Source organism: Euphorbia lathyris, chromosome 4 (assembly GCF_963576675.1).
Source record: "Euphorbia lathyris chromosome 4, ddEupLath1.1, whole genome shotgun sequence".
NCBI lineage: Eukaryota > Viridiplantae > Streptophyta > Magnoliopsida > Malpighiales > Euphorbiaceae > Euphorbia > Euphorbia lathyris.
Genome location: NC_088913.1, coordinates 79,349,770 through 79,370,528, shown reverse-complemented (window position 1 = coordinate 79,370,528; position 20,759 = coordinate 79,349,770). Strand labels below are relative to the sequence as shown.

The 20,759-nt window shown below is 37.9% G+C and overlaps 1 protein-coding gene across 13 annotated transcripts; it reads right to left on the bottom strand.

The window, feature by feature from the left end:
* Positions 1 to 9,758: 9,758 nt before the first annotated feature.
* LOC136226533 (serpin-Z2A-like) lies at positions 9,759 to 20,092 on the bottom strand. Of its 13 annotated transcripts, none has more exons than XM_066015069.1 (9): positions 19,997 to 20,092; positions 18,632 to 19,036; positions 17,802 to 17,834; positions 17,431 to 17,708; positions 16,887 to 17,346; positions 16,647 to 16,788; positions 16,177 to 16,249; positions 14,787 to 15,161; positions 9,759 to 10,857 (listed from the first exon to the last, which is right to left on the bottom strand). In XM_066015069.1, the coding sequence occupies exons 6-9, from the start codon at positions 16,700 to 16,702 to the stop codon at positions 10,054 to 10,056; spliced, it is 1,308 nt and encodes a 435-aa protein (XP_065871141.1). In that variant the 5' UTR covers positions 16,703 to 16,788; positions 16,887 to 17,346; positions 17,431 to 17,708; positions 17,802 to 17,834; positions 18,632 to 19,036; positions 19,997 to 20,092; the 3' UTR covers positions 9,759 to 10,053. The 13 variants fall into 13 exon arrangements, with proteins under 13 accessions (XP_065871141.1, XP_065871139.1, XP_065871144.1 ...); XM_066015067.1 differs by having other exon boundaries at positions 18,636 to 19,036; XM_066015072.1 differs by having other exon boundaries at positions 18,758 to 19,036.
* Between the last annotated feature and the right edge of the window lie 667 nt (positions 20,093 to 20,759).

The window sequence follows — 20,759 nt, the reverse complement described above, 5'->3', positions numbered from 1 at the left end:
AAGTTGGGACGCGAAGGCAGACCGGACATCCCAGCTAGGCCGGCACCCCCGGTACAGCCAACAACCCGGGTATTATTAAAAAAATGAAAAAATGCAGAGGGGTAAAGAAAAGAAAAAACAAGAAGAAGGAAAAAAGCTGGAAATTACAAAGTACGGATATGAGCTACATTACAAATGTCATCAAACACAAAAGCCTGGCAGAAGTGTGGAGCCGAGTGCCACCAGCAAGTAGATGGAGCGGATTTCCCATGATTAGCAAGACGATCCGCCGCTTGATTCCCTTCCCTATATATGTGAGAGGCGCGCCAGTTCATGCCGTTGAGCTGAGCTAAGCAGGAAAACCATTCTCTTTTTATTGTCCAAGGCACATCATCCCTCCCATTATTTAGAAGTAGAATCGCATAAGCCGAATCAGATTCGATCCATAAATTTCGCCAGCTGTTTTCTAACGCAAGCTTAACGGCGGTAATGATTGCAGTTAACTCCGCAACATGAGCAGAAGAGCAGTGAATTGGCGCTGCAAAACAGCCAACAACGAACCCTCTAGAGTTCCTAAAAATTCCTCCTATACCTGCATTTCCAGTGGTGTTCGTTGCCCCGTCAGTATTGACTTTTATCCAGCTTACCGGGGGTGACAGCCAACGAACCGTGAGAAAATCCGGCTCAGGGGGCGGGCGAACTGCAGCAGCAGAAGCGGCGAAGCCTTCGCGAACGTACAGCAACAGCTTATACTTAATAATTTGGATTGAAGGGAGATCTGAATCGAAAATGGCCCGATTCCTGATCGACCAAATATACCAGACACAAGTTATAACAGCAAGGATCCAACCTTTTCTTCGACTTTTTCTGATACGCCATGTCCGCAGCATCGAAAAAAACTCAGCAAAGCTAAGATTAGCGCTGCTGCAATTTAAGTCAAAGAGCTTAAAGATCTCAGCCCAAAGGTCCTTCGCCACTCGGCAGCGAACAAATAAGTGCGTAACTGATTCCTCGTCTTGTTTGCAGAGTTCACATCTCTGCGCAAGGTGGAATCCGCAATTCTGCATCTGAGCTTGCAAAGCTAGTTTCCCGTGTATTAGCTTCCAGCACGCGGCTGCACGAGCAGGAGGAACGAATGAATTCCAGAGAAACTTGCTCCAATTTGCTTGAGTTCCCGGGAGAAGGCTGTCATAAAACGTCTTCGCTGTAAGCCTTCCGGAGACCGACGGCTTCCAAATACAAATATACGAGTCAATCACCCCAATCTGGGTGACGGTATTCTTAAGCTCTTCAGGTAGCAAGTGCAGGTTTATCCAGGTTCCATTTTGCCTGAAGCTCTGAATAGGCTCATAAAGATTTCTCTAAATTTTATCTGGAATTCTCATTTCATCTGCTATAGACGGAACCACCCATCTATCAACCCAAAAATTCCGAGTCGAGCCATCACTGATCCACCAGACCGAATCACTTCTAATTCCCTCGAAAATTTTCCGTAAGGAGGACCACACTGAGGAATTAGCGATATATTTTTTGGCTGTTCCAGAATCTTCCAGAAACCTCAGTCGAAGCTTGCTGATTATAAAACTTTGCCCCTGAATCAATTCCCAGCATAATTTCGCAAGGAGAGTAGAATTAAACAGTCTGAAATCTTTGATTCCTAAACCGCCATTTGCCATCTTCTGGCAGCAGACTCTCCAAGGGACCGTTATGAGTTTCCGTCGATCCCTATCCCCAGACCAGAGGAAATTGCGAACAGCCCTATTAATTCTTGCAATTAACGACTCAGGCCAGCGATAGAGGAGAAACGAATGTACCAGAGCTCCTGTCAAAGCAGACTTGATTAGAGTAAGCCTTCCGGCAAAAGACAGAGAGTGGCCACGCCACAGGCTGAATTTACTGAGGAATTTATCAATTAGAGGATTAAGGTACCGAGCTCTAGGGGCTCCCTGAAAAAGCGGAACTCCCAGATAATTGAACGGAAGAGAAGCCTGTGCAATGTTAAGAATAGCAGATAGCCGATTTCTGCGACTCACAGAGATAAAATTTCCAAAAAGGACTTGTGATTTGTTCCAATTGACAGCCTGACCCGAGTAATTCTCATACATGGAGAAAATATCCCTGATGCCTTTCATATTCTTTGCAGAAGCGCGAAGAAATATCATCAAATCATCAGCATATAGCAAGTGGGAGGGGAACTCGCTTCTGCTAGTGTAATTCATAGGATCTAAAGTTCCTTCATTAACCATTTTAGATATCCATCTACCAAGGAAGTCTTCAGCAAGCCCAAACAGAGTGGAAGACAGCGGGTCACCTTGCCTGACACCACAGGAACAGCTAAAATAGTCTTTTATACCACCTCTAAGAGCAATGGAGATTCTGGCGGATCTTAGGATCTCTAAAATCCAGCCTCTGAAAGTTAAAGAGAACCCAAACGATTCAAGGACTGCCAGCAAGAAATTCCAATCAAGAGTATCGAAGGCCTTCCGGATGTCAATTTTTAAAGCCATGTTACCTCCGAAGCATTTCTTTTTGAGAAAATTGACTCCCTCTGAAGCCGCAGCAATGCAGTGATGGATGCTTCTACCTGCTATGAAGCCGAATTGGTTGTCTGAAATAATTTTGGAAGCAAGAGGGGCAAGCCTGTCAGAGAGAATCTTCGAAACAATTTTGTAGCTGAAGTTTCCCATGGCAACGGGTCGATATTGGTGGATTTCATTTGCTCCTTCCACCTTAGGAATGAGAGCAATGATGCTCGAGTTCATCCCAGGCAGCATAAGTCCAGAATCAAAAAAACTGAGCACCATTTGACAGACATCATGACCCACTATATCCCAGTAGTGCTGATAGAATAAGCCACCAAAACCATCCGGCCCAGGCGAGCTGTCCTTGTTCATACTGAATACCGCTTTCCGGATCTCATCCCTGTTTGGACGCTGAATAAGAGAGTCATTCTCACTGTCACTTATGCTAAGAGGGATGACAGAGCTGATGTGATCATAATTGGCATTCTGTAGGCTGCCCGTGAATAACGATTCATAGTAATTGACCACATGATGTGTAATTACCTGCTCATCATTGACAATTGTGTTATCAATTAATAGACTGTCAAGGGAGGGTTGTACCTTTCTGATTTTGGCCGATTTATGGAAAAAATTGGAGTTGCGATCACCAGCCCTAAGCCATTTCTCTCTGCTCTTGTCCCTGAGCAAAAGTTCCTGACGGTGGATCTGAAGGTCGAGATTCTTCTGAGCTTCGGCCTCCTGTGTGAAAAGAGAGTTGCTAAGCCCCTCGTTGGAGATCAGCTTTTGGATTTCCTCGAGCTTAGCCATAGCATCTCTAATATTTTTGTCCACATCTCCAAAGACTTCCTTGTTCCATACTCGTATCTTAGGCCTGAGAGTTTTAAGCTTGTGACAGAGTAATTACGCAGGGGGGAGGGAAATGTCACAAGAGGCCCAGTGATCAGACACTAGATTGTGCAGAGAGGGATGAGTTGTCCACATCGATAGGAATCTGAACCTGCATTTCTTTGCTACTCCAGAGGAACAAGAAAGAATGATTGGGCTGTGGTCTGACTTACTGCGAGGGAGAATTGCACAGCTAATTTTATCCCATCCGTCAATGAAACCATCGTTAACTAGGGCTCTGTCTAGTTTACATTCCACATGCTCAGTCCCTCTTCTCCCATTTGACCAAGTGAACTGAAGGCCAGAGCTATCAACCTCACTGAGATTTCCGTTACTGATGAATTCTCTAAAGTCCCGGCAGCTGCTCTCAGAAGGGCTTCTACCTGTCTTTTCATGTGCCCCAGTGACAGCATTAAAGTCCCCTAGAACCATCTTTTTATCGCAATTGTCAACAGAGAGAAGAGAATTCCAGAGATCACGCCTTCTACTAGCATTATTGTTACCATAGACAAAGGAGATTTGGTAACTATCATGAAAAGGACTGTACCTTATAGTAATATGTTGCTCATGATTGACAACAATGTAGCAATGTCTCAGGCCACCAGCCTTACAGAGAATCCAGATGGAGTTGAGGGGATTTCTTGCAACCAGTTCCATGCCAATAGACTTCCAGAACATATGAGGAATTTTGCTGAAATCAACCATAGGTTCAGATAAGCATAGGAGATCCAGCCTGTTGGTTCTACACATCAACTTAATAGCTCGTTGAGTTTTCGGATTCAAGATTCCCCTGCAGTTCCAGTACAGGATGTTCATATGTGTTTAATTGGGGTCCGGGCTCGACCAGTATGCCTCGAATCAGTGGCTTTGCCCTTTGCTTTCTTTCGAGAGGTGATCCAGTCGCTGCTCTCAGCTGCATAATCCTTTGTTGTACATATTTCTCTGTTATTCGACCTGAGCATGTGCTGTGTCCATTCAGGAGATTCGGCAAGAAAATTAACATCTTTTGGGAGTTTTGACAATAGCCTGAATCCCAAAGCATCAGATTTCGACATCTCTTCTTTCTCTTCATCACTACGATCTCCCCAGGCGTCTCCTGTATCAGTTCCGATCTCCGTTGATCTATGCAGCACCAACTGCAAATTGTCAATGGAAGTTCCACCATTCTCAGTTGTGGCTCCCTCACTGTTCAGTCTCTTTTCCTCCACATTCTCTTTCTCCGCAAGATGAGTTCGTTGCCAAACTCTATTTTTCGGCTGCTGCGGAGGCTTGCTCAATTGTGCCGTTGGTTTAGGAACAACAACATTTTTCCTACAAGTGGCCGGGGAATGCCCAATAGCAGAACAAATGCCACACAGAGCAGGTAAGTTCTCGTATTCTAGGAAGACCCACTGCTTCTGATTATCTGTGTCAACCCTAATCCTATCCTGAATATCCGCATTTAATTCGACATCGATTAGCACTCTGGCATAGTGCCCAAATTCTCCATTCACTGTGTTATTATCAAATTTAAAAGGAACACCAACTGCTCTAGCGATGCTAGCAATAATTCTAGTATCCCAGAATTCCCAAGGCAAGTTATAGAGTCTTACCCAGACTTGCGCAGATGTCGGCTTGTGAAGATCAGGATTGAATCCAGGGGTCTAAGGCGAGAATCTGATGATTCCAGGTTTGAGAGAAATCGCACCATGTTTCCAAACCGACTGAAGAGCTACCTCATCAGGCATAACAATTTGATAGAAACCCTTTCCGAGCGAAATCAATTTCCAGTCAAGATTGCGTTTCCATATTTGATTCAGCTTTAATTTGAGATCAGCATGCTTCCATGGCAATTCACCCTTGCTTAGCGAGACTCGACCAATAACCGAGTGTTGGACAGCTTTAATTCTTTCTTCATATATCAATTGGGGGATTTTCACCGCCTTGAATCCACCTTCCTCAGAGACCAGTTGAGGCAAAGGCGCAGGAATCGCATTGGATGATGGGGTCGCCGTAGAATGTATGGACTTCCGCAGAATATCAGCGAACGATTGTTTGCTGCAATCGCAACTGTCAGTTGAGAACTTGGCGAAGGACGATCTGTCAAAGAGATGGGCAATGGCATAATTTGCAAGGTCGCCGGCGGCCGGCGGAGGGGCTGTCATCTCGGGAATTCTAAGTCATCTCCGAAACTTTTCTTTATAAACAAAAATTGTTTATCCCTCGGGTTATCTTGCTAGAGGAGAGTTTCCTACTAATCTTAATGATAATGTGATTATTCTACCTTCAAAGTGTGATTCACCTAAGTCCATAAAAAATTTGAGGCCTCTTTGCCTGTGTAACGTTCTTTACAAGACCATAGCTAAAGTTCTTCCAATAGACTTAAAGTTATTTTGCCATATATTGTGAGTGAAATCCAATCCAATTTTGTCCCAGACAGATCTTTTATTGATATCATTCAAATCGCTTTTGAATGTATTCATCATCGTATGAAAAGAAAGAACAGTGGGAATAAGGGTGATGTTGCACTTAAAATCAATATTAGTTAATAACAGTAGTGCTTACCTGGACCCTGAATGACCAAATTCATTTGGTCATTCAGGGTCCAGATGTGCACTACTGTAGTTAATAAAACCTATGTTAAAGTGGATTGGTGTTTCTTGGAAGCTGTAATAAAACGTATGTGTTTTTATGATATTCGAGTTCAATGGGTTATGTTTTGTGTTTCTTCTGTTTCTTATTATGTTGCTATTGATATTGATCTTGCTGGTCATATATATGACCTTTGGCAAAGGCTTGACACAATATGACCCAATTTCTCTTTATTTATTTATCGTTTATGTTGAAGTCATGGATAAATTAATTTCTGAAGCAGAGTCTAATGATCTTATTAGTGGTTGAAGAATTTGTATAGATGCCCCGTTGTATCTCACTTTTTTTTTGTAAATGATAACTTCATATTTTTTGGGCTTCAACTAAGGTTAAAGTGATTGTTGATATCTTTGCTCAGTCTAAAGTGGCTTTGGGCCAAGATATTAATCTGAAAGTATGTCATGTTTTTCAGTTCCAATGTTAATAATGATACTCGCTCTACTATCAGTTCGATTCTCAAAGTTATTCCCCTCTCAACACGTGGCTTTATCTTGGTCGTCCTTCTCTAATGATTAGATATATTAAATCGAAATCTCTTTATTTTCTTGGTTGACAAGCTTAGGAAGTTGTTTGGGAGCTAGGGGTTTCGTTTCTTATCTAGCGAGGAAAATAGGTTCTTATTAAGTTAGTGGCTCAAGCTCTCTTTATACTTTCTGCATGAGAAATTTCATGTTGTCTCGTTCTATTTGTGACGATTTGCAGAAAATATTGAATTCATTATTGTGTGGTACAAACTCAGATGATAAAAAATGTTTACGCTAGTTTAAATAGTCCAAGTTATGTGGCGAACAAGATCAAGGAGGTATGGGCTTTCATGATTTGCATCTTTTCAATCTTTCGCTTTTCGACAAACAAGGCTGGAAGTTTATTTCTACTCCTCACACTATGTGTTTTTATGATATTTGGGTTCAATTGATTATGCTTTGTGTTTCTTCTGTTTCTTATTATGTTGCTATTAATATTGATCTTGTTGGTCATATATATGATCTTTGGCAAAGGCTTGAGACAATAGGGTCCAGTGTCTCCTTATTTTTTTATCGTTTATGCTGAGGTCATAGATAAGTTAATTTCCGAAGGAGAGTATGATGATCTTATTAGTGGTTGAAGAATTTGTATGGGTGCCCCATTGTATCTCACTTTTTTTTTTTTTTGCACATGACAGCTTCATATTTTTTGGGCTTCAACTAAGGTTAAGGTGATTGTTGATATCTTAGCTCAGTATAAAGTGTGTCTTCGGGCCAAGATATTAATATGAAAGTATGACATGTTTTTCAGTTCCAATGTTAATAATGATACTCGATCTACTATCAGTTCGATTCTCAAAGTTATTTCCCCTCTCAACACGTGGCTTTATCTCGGACATCCTTCTCTAATGATTGGAGAGATCAAATCGAAATATTTATATTTTCTTGGTTGACAAGCTTAGGAAGGTGTTTGGGAGCTAGGGGTTTCGTTTCTTATCTAGTAAGGAAAATAGGTTCTTATTAAGTTAGTGGCTCAAGCTCTCCTTATACTTTCTGCATGGGAATGTTCATGTTGTCTCATTCTATTTGTGACGATTTGCAGAAAATATTGAATTCATTATTGTGCGGTACGAACTCAGATGGTAAAAAATGTTTACACTAGTTTAAATAGTCCAAGTTATGTGGCGGACAAGATCAAGGAGATATGGGGTTTCATGATTTGCATCTTTTCAATCTTTCACTTTTCGGCAAACAAGGCTGGAAATTTATTTCTACTCCTCACATTATAGTTAGTAAGCTCTTCAAAGCCAAATATTATCTGAGTGAGACTTTCTTTTCTTCCAAATTAGACAATAATCCTGGTTTCATTTAGAAAAGTGTGCGTTGTTCTTCATCTTGACCTAAGATGGAAGGTGAGAGATGGAAATTCTATTCAAGTATTGAAAAACATATGGTTGTTTGAATTTGTTCTTGTCGGGTACGAAAATTTGGGATTGAGATAAGGTGTTTAGCTACCTCTATTTTGATGAAGTTATGAAAGTGTCCAACATTATTGTGCCTTACCATAATACTAGTGATTTTATGGTCTGGACTTTTACAAAGGACGGTTGTTATTCGTCATAGTCAGGCTATAGGGTGCTGGATCAATGGTTAAATAACAGAAACCCGATTGATGGCTAGTCTTTAATGTGGAAGTTGAGATTATTAACAAAGATGAAATCGTTTATGTGGAAGTTATTCTCTCGTTTCCTTCCTCTTAGATCTGAGTTGCGTGCTAGACATGTTCTATTTCCTATGGGATGTGTGCTTTGCGAACATGATATCGAATATAGCTGGCATTTTCTTGCAATATAAATTACTGGCAAGCTGCATAATTGTCTATTCCGGTCAGATATTTCAATGACATGGTGGATTGCTTCTTTAATTATTGGCAAACTACCTAAGAGGAGAATGTTGTAATCCGTGTAGTTAGTGTGTTGTAGAATATTCAATCTTTCTTAAGTCATCTCAAAACATAATAAGGCTCCACATATTCAAATATTAATCTCCGACTAATCCTCCGAAAACAAGTTTTATCAATCTCATTGATAAAACAAGTTTTGATATTTTTGCAAGTTTGAATAAAGTCTGACAAGAAACTCAAATTCAAATTCCTACTTCTTAGAGTAAAAACATCTCTTCCAAACCTGAAGTTTATGTGAGAAAAACCGGTAATTAATGAAAGGTATTTATGGAAATGTGGATAGAAAGGTATTCATGGAAATGAATAATGAAAAACCAGTGGCCAAATTGACCATATGAGAAGCAATTGCAGTCCCATTCTGTGATAATACTCACATATTGAAGGAATACCAAATATGGGATTTCATCTGCATACTGAAAATAAATATTTATTTATGATTTTGATAAAAAAAAAAAAAAAACCATTCTGAATCTCTTAACATTCTGATTTTGGTGGATTAAGTACCCTAATCTTCTATTTGAACACATTAATCTCTAATCATTTAGTTTTGGTCACACAAAAACATGCATGTCTTTAATTTTGAATATTCAGAAACTTGCTGCTTGTTTTTGGTGCACTCTCCATATGTTTCAGTCAAAGCATGAGCAAATTGAAATACATTTTACAATTATACAGATCTAGAAGTGAGATTAGAAAATTTGATAATTGTGATAAATTCATGCCGATTCTGATTTGGATGCTGTAAACCTGCCAAGATATCCTTGGTTTGTTTTTCCCCATTCTGAGAATGTGTGTGATTTCCATGTAAATCATTGGTTAAGGATCACAGATAGTTATCATCATCAGCTTATATTGAAATTGAACATAAGAAAAGGTAACTATTTCCCTTAATTATCCAATGACATAAAATTGAACATAAACCTTTACTTACTAGAGACATCAAACTTTGGATATGGAGACACTTATTATCAATATTTCAGTATGTTTGGTGTCTATCTAGTTTATATATCAAAGAGTCATTGCTGTCGCGCATAGTGTCACGCTTTGGCACAGCATGACGCCAATGCAGCAAACAGATGCAAGCTTGCTAGAATTGAGTTAATAGTCACGCAGTGGTATTTATAAAGCAAGACGAAACTAGAGCAAGAATTATCTTAGTGTCGTCTAATGGATACTTTCTTATAATCTTTTAAAATAAAATGCAATATAACAATATAATTACAATGCCATGCTTACACTCCTAAGGCGCTTTTGATGCTAGAACTTATATTGTGCTCTGGAAGTATTACTTGTAGCAAATATTTAAAGAGCAAATAGAAACAACGGTCCAAAAGCCGTAACACAATAACATATAAAAAAGTAACAAATAAAACAACATAATAAAAAAACGGAGAGAGTATCAAACTGTGGTGTCTTCTATGGTTAATTTGTTTTTGACACTAACCATTACTTTCTCATTTGTTACCATTAGATTAATTTTACACCCATCATCCAACGGTAAAATTTGACAAAGTAATAGTTACTTTGTCAAAAACAAAATAACCATAATCTATACCATCAAACAAAAGCATTAAATAGTAAAAAGTATCAAATTAGGGTACCATGATTCCTATGAAAGAGGATTGAGAGTAGCTCCAATAGAAACAACAATGCCAGAATCATCTTCTTTGATCATAAACAAGAACGGATGATCTGCAACAAAACTTGGATGAAAAGTCGTGAAATAATCATTTGAGAATCCTGCACTAAATCTAAGTGCATCGACAACAGTTGCAATTGTGCCTCCCTCGTTTACTTCAATATAAGATTTTTGAATTACTTTTGACACATTGACTCCCTCCAAATCTAAAGTTTCAACCATCTCTTTAATCTCAGCTTTCTCGTCATCAAAAGGCAAATCCAACCCCAATTCTTTCATGCTCTCACAAGCATTCAATGCATATTCATATTTGAACTTTGGCAACCACAGTTCTCTAAGCTTGACTGCTTTAAGCTTACAATTATCACGAAAAAATCTTGGATCCACGTACAACTTTTCTACTAGTTCTTGTAGTCCATCGTTCTTGTCAGGAAGAAAGATATACATTGCATATCTTTTACGGACTAATTGGCTAATTTTGTATGGCATTTTGAGTAGCTTGAAACCCTCGAGCGATCCATAAAAGTAATAATCATCCGATCTCTTCATGAATGGAACTCTAACCGTTTCTCCATTAAGGAGATGAAAATCTTCATCTTTAGTATTTGAGGCATCAAATCCTCCTCCAACCCATAAACCTTTGAAGTAGACTGCATTTGCAAGTACAAGTTTAATCTCATCTTTATCAAAGAAACCATATGGGAGAAGTTCATCGATGTTCCCTTTCAATGCTTCTCTCGCCCAAGAATTGATTTCATTCCTAACTCGCTCTCCCTAAGCAAAACAAAACAAAATTGATAATCAGGAAATGAAATCGAAACAAAAACAGATGTCGGGAAAAAATAGCTAGAAAACAGTAATGAAACCACACAAAACACAAAAAGATTAATAAAGACGAGTAATGAAACCAGTAATGAAAACACACAAAACCCAAACCACACAAAACACAAAAAGAATAATGAAAGGTATTCATGGAAATGTGGATAGAAAGGTATTCATGGAAATGAATAATGAAAAACCAGTGGCCAAACTGACCATATGAGAAGCAATTGCAGTCCCATTCATATTGAAGGAATACCAAACATAGGATTTCATCTGCATACTGAAAATAAATATTTATTTATGATTTTGATAAAAAAAAAAAAAAAAAAAAAAAAACCATTCTGAATCTCTTAACATTCTGATTTTGGTGGATTACGTGCCCTAATCTTCTATTTGAACATTGCACGTCTTTAATTTTGAATATTGAGAAACTTGCTGCTTGTTCTTGGTGCACTCTCCATATGTTTCAGTCAAAGCACAAGCAATTGAAATGCATTTTACAATGATACAGATCTAGAAGTGAGAGATTAGAAACTGATAGGTTGTTGCTGCAAAGGAGTCAAGAGATTGCTTGGTAGCAAAATTCATGCCTATTGAGACTCTAAGCATCTTTTCATTGTACTTCTTTGCAAATTTATGGATCTTTCACCTATAATTGTCATAAATTCACCTATAATTGTACTTCAGGTTTTTCTTTATTAATCAGGAAATGTGTCACATATGTGAGGCGTAGAAAGTTGAAGGAGTAATTCTGTTATTTGCCTTTAATTATTTTTGTTATTTGTCTTTTACTATTCTGGAAGTTAATTCTGTTATTGCTATTTCTGTTGTTTTATTCTGCTATCATCAGTAGAGAATTCTGTTAGGGCTATTTGGTTTTTATGTAAGTTGTTATACCAGCTGTTGTACTACAGCTATTCTGTACCTTTGTGACCTCAGCTGTACTAACAGCATATAAGGTCAGGTATGGCGTGAGGCAGGGTTATCTATGAAAATTATCAATACAAACTTTCTCTTGAACTTTTCTTCTATACTCTTCTCTATTCTCTTTCTCTGCTTTTCCTGTCTTATCTTTTCTTCTAAGTTCTAATTTTATTGATTCAAAACTTGGGTTTTGACATTGGTATCAGAGACACCGTTCCTCCACCGGCGATCATACTTGTATGGTCTCTAACTCTACTCGAAATTACAGAGCAGATAAACGTGCTCAAAGAACAGCTATGGAATCGTTAGAGCAGCAGATTAAACATTTGAATCTGCAGACGAAGGAGCAGGTTGAAGCAACTGCTACTCAACTGCAAATGATGCAGGCCCATTGGCAAGACGTCCAAACAGCACAGCAACAACTGTTGGACTCTATTTATCAGGATCAGATTAATTCAAAGCGATCTCTAGAAGAGAAATTAGACAAATCTTTCACCAATCTGGTGAAATTGATTCAACCCAGATCTGATAATGCCTCACCTACCAAAACTCCTAACCCTAACCCCTTTCGAGATAAACCTTTGTATTCTCACTCAGGAACTCACTCTGAGAAGGGAATCCTGGGAAATCCACCAGTCTGAGAAGGGAATCCTGGGAAATCCACACGGTTCTCATTCTGGTGACTCATCTCATAGAGGCCCTTACTTCAACAAAATGTTACCTAAGAGTGATATGCCATTTTTCGAGGGTGTGGAAGTAGAGAACTGGCTCAGCAAAATGCCATAGATATTTTTCATTGTTTGAAGTTACTGTGGAAAGGAGAGTAGATCTGGTGGGTCTTTATTTGAATGGAAAGGCTGAACGTTGGTATAAGAATTGGATGAAGGGGCGCTCTGATGTTATGTGGGAAGAATTTGCAGATGCAATCACCAAAAGGTTCCAGGAGACCGAAACCAGTGATGTGGTGGAGCAGATGGCCAAGCTCACTCAAACTACGGGACTACCAGGATCAATTTGAAGCTCTAAAGCTCAAAATGGAAAAGGTTCACCCTACAATTCCTGACTCTTTTTATGTTTCTAGCTTCACCCTACAATTCCTGACTCTTTTTATGTTTCTAGCTTCATATCTGAAATAAGATCTGCTGTAAGGGTTTTTGAACCCCGCCATTAAAAAAGCCAGTTTACAAGAAATTCATGTTAAGGATATGCTTGAAGCTGTCAAGCCTAAATCCACCTTCAAACCGGCCATTAAACCCTAGCAACCATCTCCCATTTCCACTATCAAACCCAAAAACTCCAATTCAAATGCCTTAAACCCTATACCAAAACCACATGATCCCAAACTCACCTCAACCAATGTTAATTTTAAGAGAACTACAGGGTTGTGCTGGAAATGTGGGGAATGTTTCTTCCCTGGGCATCAGTGCACAGATAAAAAGCTTCATGCTATCAGTGGGGAGGACATAGATGAGGGTGAAGTGGAAGAAATTGATGTAGCAGTAGAAGGCAAGGAGATGAATGATGAAGGAATGAAGGAGTCAGAGCAAATTTCGTTGTCCATTCATGCACTTGATGGGGGCTACACTGATGGTACCCTTAAGCTCAGAGGCAACCTACAAAAGAAGTCGATACTGATTCTCATTGACAGTGGTAGTACCCACAGTTTTGTGGATCAAAGGCTCTAAGGAGGCAAAACTTCCCTTAGTTAAAGTGAAACCTGCTGCTGTCACTGTAGCAGATGGTAGGCAACTGGTGGTGGAGTCTAAATGTAATGACTGTTCATGGTCGATGCATCACTCTATGTTCAAGTTCAACCTCAGAGTGCTAGACTTAGGTAGGTGACTATGACGTAATCCTTGGCACAGATTGGATGAGACAGCATTCTCCTGTCACTTTTGACTTTGAGAAAAATAGGTTGCTGATTCATAAAGAAGGTAAGGAGGTTGAATTGATAGGCATGGGTGCTGAAATGTCCTTGAAAGCAATGTCCCTCAAATCAGTTAACAAGCTGTTTCATAAAATGGAAGGGGTCACATCCACCTTATTTTTAATGACAATCACTGAAGTTTCACCACTTCATCCCCACACTCCAAAACCCCTACCTAAAGATCCCTTACCACAAACTAAACCACCCTTTTCAGCCCTAGTCACTAAGTACCAACACCTATTCCAAACACCTACTTCCTTACCACCACTACGAACACATGACCACTCAATACCATTGAAGCCTGAAACTGAGCCAGTCAATATCAGACCCTATAGATACTCATTTCATCAAAAAAAATGAAATTCAACGACTTATTGCTGAATTGATTGATGAGTTGAATGGTTGCAAGATATTTACTAAGCTAGATTTGCGTTCTGGATATCATCAGATCAGAATGAAAGCAGAAGATGTTTATAAGACAGCTTTTAGAACTCATCTTGGCCATTATGAGTTTCTAGTCATGCCATTTGGCTTGACTAATGCTCCCACCACATTCCAGTCATTGATGAACACTGTATTCTTACCTTTGCGACCTCAGCTGTACTAACAGCATATAAGGTCAGGTATGGTGTGAGGCAGGGTTATCTATGAAAATTATCAATACAAACTTTCTCCCGAACTTTTCTTCTATACTCTTCTCTATTCTCTTTCTCTTCTTTTCCTGTCTATCTATTCTTCTAAGTTCTAATTTTATTGATTCAAAACATGGGTTTTGACAAAATGAAATCGAAACAAAAACAGATATCAGTGAAAATTAGCTAGAAAACAGTAATGAAACCACACAAAACACAAAACCCAAACCACACAAAACACAAAAAGAGTAATGAAACCAGTAATGAAAACACACAAAACACAGATATCGGGGAAAATTAGCTAGAAAACAGCAATGAAACCACACAAAACACAAAAAGGTTAATAAAGAAGAGTGTCCATCCGACATAGGAAAATTAAATCAGAATATGGTTTATACCTTGTTTAGAAAATCAGCAGATTCAGCTTTGGCCTCGTAAACGTCTTCTGCCAACTGTTTGAAAGAATGCTTCAAAGGGAAAAGCAGATCGGCCCATATGCCATTAACCAAACGTATCATCGGTCCGCTGTCACCAGTATATCCGGTGGAGGCAAGTTCCATTAAAATGGAAGTCTGAGCATTGAGATGAGAAATACCATCGGATTGAAGAAAGTGTAGCAACTGCTTTAAAGTCTGACCTGTCGAACCAGAAGCAATCATATTCAAAGCAATATGAATCGATAATGGAGACAATACCACATTCTTCTTGCCGCCGTTGTTGATTTCATTGAGAATCGAATGCTTTGCAATACGCATCCCAAACTCCATCTTATTCTGAGATTTTTTGGTCTCGATATTGATGAATTGATGAATCCAAGAATTAAGAGAATTCAGAGAAATAATGAATCCTCAAGTTAAACAGTAATTTAAAAGATGAATTCTAATGGAAAGTAGGTATAATTTATAAAGAAATAATCCTAAATAGGCATAAAAAAAAGCCTTCCTAATATAATATAATTCAGATTAATAACCTTCCTAGTATAAATCAAATTGAATATATATATATGGGATTTCCTAATCTAGTGCTAAGAGATTCAATGAAACTGAAAAACTTATAAATGTACAATCAATGACCAATTTATTTTTTCTCACCATTGTCTCCCTTATATCCATTTTGTCGGCCTATTTATTGCATTTAATTTAGCGGTGTTTGTAGGGGTGTTCATCGGTCGGTTCGGGTTTCAACCCGAACCGAATCGAAATAACTGAAAACCGAGTAACCTTAAAATAGTATTATAAATCTTAATATGTTTTTAGGGGAACTTTTTCCCCCATTAAATCATTGGTACCTTCCTTGTGATAATAATTTTTAGATTATTTTATGGAAATCAAATATGAGGTATCTTCCTACAAACTCAATATTCATTACCAACTGAGCTACAACCGTAGGTTTTAGAAGGAATTTCTAACGCAGCCTATTAAAAATTTATTATACATTACATTTTTATAACTAATGAAAAATTTGATCTGTAAAGTTTTTGAAGTTTAGATTTTGGCAGGGGTCGATTAATAAAAAAAAGTGAAATATGTCTAAGAATTTAACCTAAAATTTCATATTTAACACGTTAAAGTATTGTTTATAAACTGTACAAAATGTTGGTATTTTGAGTATCTCTACGAGACTCTTAGTCCACTTTCTAAAAACTAATATAAACAATTGACTCTTAGTGATTTGTGGAGTGACTAATACATATCATCTCCAACAATGCTCCTCGCATTCACTTCTTATTTATTATTTTATCATTAAAATTATTAAATATTATTTATCAATAATGAGAGGATAGCTTACCCTCTTCTGTCCATTCAGCAGCTTACCATCATAAAAATGAGAGTAAGGACACCAGCAAATCTCCGGGTGCATCCTATACTATGAAAGGAAATAGTTTGCAAATAAATACAATGTCTTTTGTGTACATATACACTTGATATCTCGAATGGCATGAACATTTTAAAATTAATAGGAAAACTGCATTTTTAAGCCTCTAATCAATTTAATTTTTTATTGATTAAGACCTTGATCTTTTAAATGGATATATTAAGCCCTTGATCAAGGGCTTAATGTATCCATTGGAAAGATTAAATGCTTAATCCATTAAAAACAAATTGATCAGGAGCTTAAATATACATTTTACCAAATTAATATTGACAAGATGGAAAGTCAATCAAGTAGGGCATACGAAGTATTTTCATTAGTCATCATATTGAAAAATCCAACGATGATTTATAGAGTTCAGACAAGGTAAGAAAAAGCCAATTGACCTGCTTGGTAAGCATGTGGTAACAGGATAACCAGCCTTTTGTATACGCTCAAACATGCTGCATTCATAAAGAAATTTGCTAGCCACAATGGAGAGGACTCCCGCATGAAGTTGTTTTGGATCAAAGTAGCAGGTTCCAGAGCCTACAGATACAAAAGTGCAAAGCTCAAAGTGTCTAACTGCCAGTGCTAATTACATCAATAACCTTGAGAAAGCAAACTGAGAGTTCATAAACGTTTACCTGAGATACTTCATCAATAACAACCCCATCAAAAAGTGTATGCTCGGATGGATTCCCAAATTTACAACTTTAAATGGATTCAGAGCAAACCTCAAAGAGGTCACCACCACACCCACTTATTGTAGTTACCACTAATTCAGCTTCCTTCAGTATAGACTTCCTCATCTTATGTTTCACAGCCTTAATTTCTTCATTAGATTTCTTCTCCTGTGCCTGAGCAGCACTTAGATCTTTGAAGATTTGTTCCTTCTTTTCATATAATTTACCTAGCTTCACCGCTAAGCTTGAGATCAGTCATTCCCTTTAATTGTTACACTATCTAGAAAGTTTTTCAGGTCTCAGTTCGTATCCTGTGTGTTAGCACACTTAGCCTCATAATACCTAATGCAGTCCACTAACTTTTCCAACTTAGTACGCAATGTTATAGAAGAGCCGGTACTTGATTCATTCTTGGCATCACCTGCAATGCCACGATCAACAAGGGTATCAATAAAGAAGGGGGCAGTGAATCTAGGTGAATTGTTTTTGCATTACCAACTCTTACAATATATGGCTTGTACATTTTTCCATCACTGTCATAAAGGCCTCCACTGTAAATCCTTGACACCAACTCATCAACTGCTGCATTTGATTGAGCACAAATGAGAACCCTTCTCCTAACAGAACCTTCCACGGACTTTTCATTTCGCCTCACGTCCTCGTTCAGTTGACTAGCCAAAGCAGCATCCTGCCATGCCCTTGCAAGTGCAATAGATTGGCTAAGTTTTGGCCCAGTACCGGATGAACTATTAGCAAATAGAGGTGTAATGCTCATGATTCGACCTGCATGCCATTTGCCGCGTTGGATTACTAGCTTCCTTGCTGGATTTAAACGTGAATATCCATTTAGAAAATAGAATCTGAGAGTACACTTGCCCTTCTTTTGTTGTCTCTCTCCCGTCTCTCCACCTGAGAAAGAAGCAGGTTACTCAGGACATCATTAAGTATAATGTAAAAATCAGGAGATCTAAGTTACAAGAGTCAAAAGAAGCTCATGATCTATGTAGATGTTGATTTCAGTGTATCATTTAGTCATTTGTCACTGCTGATGAATCTGAAATGCAAACATACACGCAAATACAAATAGCATCTCAAATATATTATGGTCATTTGAAAATGAAACTACACATTTAGACTATAGTTACCTTTCCAACCATATGAATATCAGGGCACTTCTTTTGTGGGAATTCTTTTGTTAGCAAAACAAGGTCATTTTCTATAGCCTTTTGGGGATGTAGAATCATTATCATCATGAAAAAAAAAACGAACAAGATGAAAATCATCCACCCTCTAAACTTAAATAACTAATATTTTGCCATAATACATATCCCATGAAGACATCTCCAGAAAGGAACTATGCAACTGTGCTTTGAACTCCTCCAAAACTAATGGCCAAAAAATTTTTACATACTGCTCTGGCCGAAAAATTTCTACATACTCCTCCAAGACATCAAACTGACCTTGTGGTAGGTCCACCAACACATAGACATGTGTTAAATTGTTATCTGTTCAATAAAGTAAGGAACATGAGTTCAATCTGAAAGCTTTAGGAATGAGATAATATCCCCCTTACCCTATATGGACAATCACAATATCACCACCAACCATTTGAAATCAAATGCACTACTCATTGAAAAGAAACTAAATGTCAAAGTCAAACACATAAACTTTCACATTAGCATGGAAAAGGTGTTATCAGGGGTCACCTACAAATTTCAAAGCATGGCTCAAGCCTAAAAAAGTGGCAGACAAAGAAGAACTACTGGAGCAAAGGAACTTTAAACCACATGCAAGACTCCTTGAGTCTGAAACTTGCTCCAAGAGGCACTTACCATCTTGCCTTGCACTCTGCATCAGAGAATAAAACATTATTTCCAACCATTCTCAGCAGATCAATCAAATGTGTGCACATATACATGTAAATATAAGAAGAGCAAATTCATTATTTACTAAAGATCAAAAAGTAAAACGTCCTCATCTTGGAAACTATATTGACGCTCCTAAACCATTGGGATCCACAAGTGAGAGGACCAAGCTCTCTGCCATCCTTGGTTCCCATGTCCATTGCTTCGAAGTTCTTGCCAATTTGAACAATGAAATGTGCAGTTAACCTGCAGATACACAGCATTTATTAAAGTGACATGCAATAAGCACATGACATAAAAACAAAGCCTAAATCATGTACTAAAACTCAAGCACTATGGCAAAGAGATCAACTAAAAATACCGATAGTAGTGATTCTATAACATAAAGATGCATCTTATAAGGGTAGCAGATGATTAAAACCTATTAAATGTTCTTAGCAATGGGAGATGCCAGTGGCGGAGCCAGGAATTTAGACTTGGGGTGGCTAAGTTTAGCCATGCGGTTGAGGATAAATTTGCAAAGTCCAGCCTGTTACGGCTGGGCGAATTTCTTTTAGCCTCCAACCGTTAAAACACTGTAGTTTTGGTGTGTTCGCTGAAACATTAAAGTGTCCAACATGAAAAGAGTGAACATATTTAATTTTATGTTAGTTCAATGCTAGTAGTTGAACCTAAAATCCCTTAAATAGGAAAATACATATTTAACCATCTAATCTACCTTTGAACATTGAAATAATACTATAAAGAGTCTATATATACTAATATTAATTTCCTTAAAACCATAGATAAGGTATATACTGATGAGAGGCCAATGGAGGAAGGTGAAAATCTGGTAGTTCCGATCATGGACAGGACCAGGCAGAGCTACTAGATCCCTTGAGAAGGGATCCATAAAATCAAGAATACAAACAGACAAATTAAGGATACGGCGACATAAACTGATGAGAAACCTCGAAATGAAAACTTGATTTCCATTGAAAAGGAAAATTTTCCTAAATTAAGAAAAAATTCACGTTGAACGAATTCAAATCCAACTTGAAAAATAAAACCACGATTTTTCAAAGCATAACTTGAAAGGTTCAAACAGGGAAAGAAAAAAAATGAGAAGAACAAAACAAATCTTACATGGCTATGATGAAAAAATCAAAATAGAAGCATATTTACAAATGAAAAATTGAAGAAGAAGAGGAAGAAGATGATACTAACCAGTAAGAGAAGAACAGGGTTCACTTTCTCACTTCGAAACCACGGAGAAAGTCCAAAACAGAGACGTTACGGACTTTGTAACGAAGAACAGGTGTTGGTTGTGTTGGACAGTTGCAGGGCCGGCCCTGGGCCTAGGCCCGGGGTGCGCCGGCCTAGGACCCAAGGCCGGAAGGAGTCCAAAAAAATTAGTTTTGTAAATAAATTGCTTATATTTTAAGCATAATGGTATTACATTGTCTTCCAACTAAAGAGGGTATGAGTTTGTCCACTTTGTAATTTTTTTAATATATTTTTAATATATAAATGATATGGGTAGTTAAGAGTAAGAAGACAAGTTTCATTTTATTACCTAATTTTAAAATAACTATTTTTAATTTGATTAAATTTAAAATTTTTAAAAAGTTTCATTTTTTTATTATCTTAAATTGATTAAATTTGAAATTTAAAAATTAATTTATGCAATGATATGAATAAAAATCAATTAGTAAATTTTATATTGAAGGAGCTCTTACTGCTTGTTTTACCTAGGGCCCTTAAATTGTCAGGACCGGCCCTGGACAGTTGTGATTAGAATTAATCAAGAACGACGGTAGAAGGAGGAAGAAGTCCTGTAAAATTGCTCTTAGCTCTGAATATTATTAGTTTTTATATTAAACACTCGGTTTTCTATATCACTCGGAATACCCCCAATTCATATTTGGACATATGTAGTGTGATCCTACGTAATAATTAAAATAATGGAGTCTCTTGTAATATATGTGGG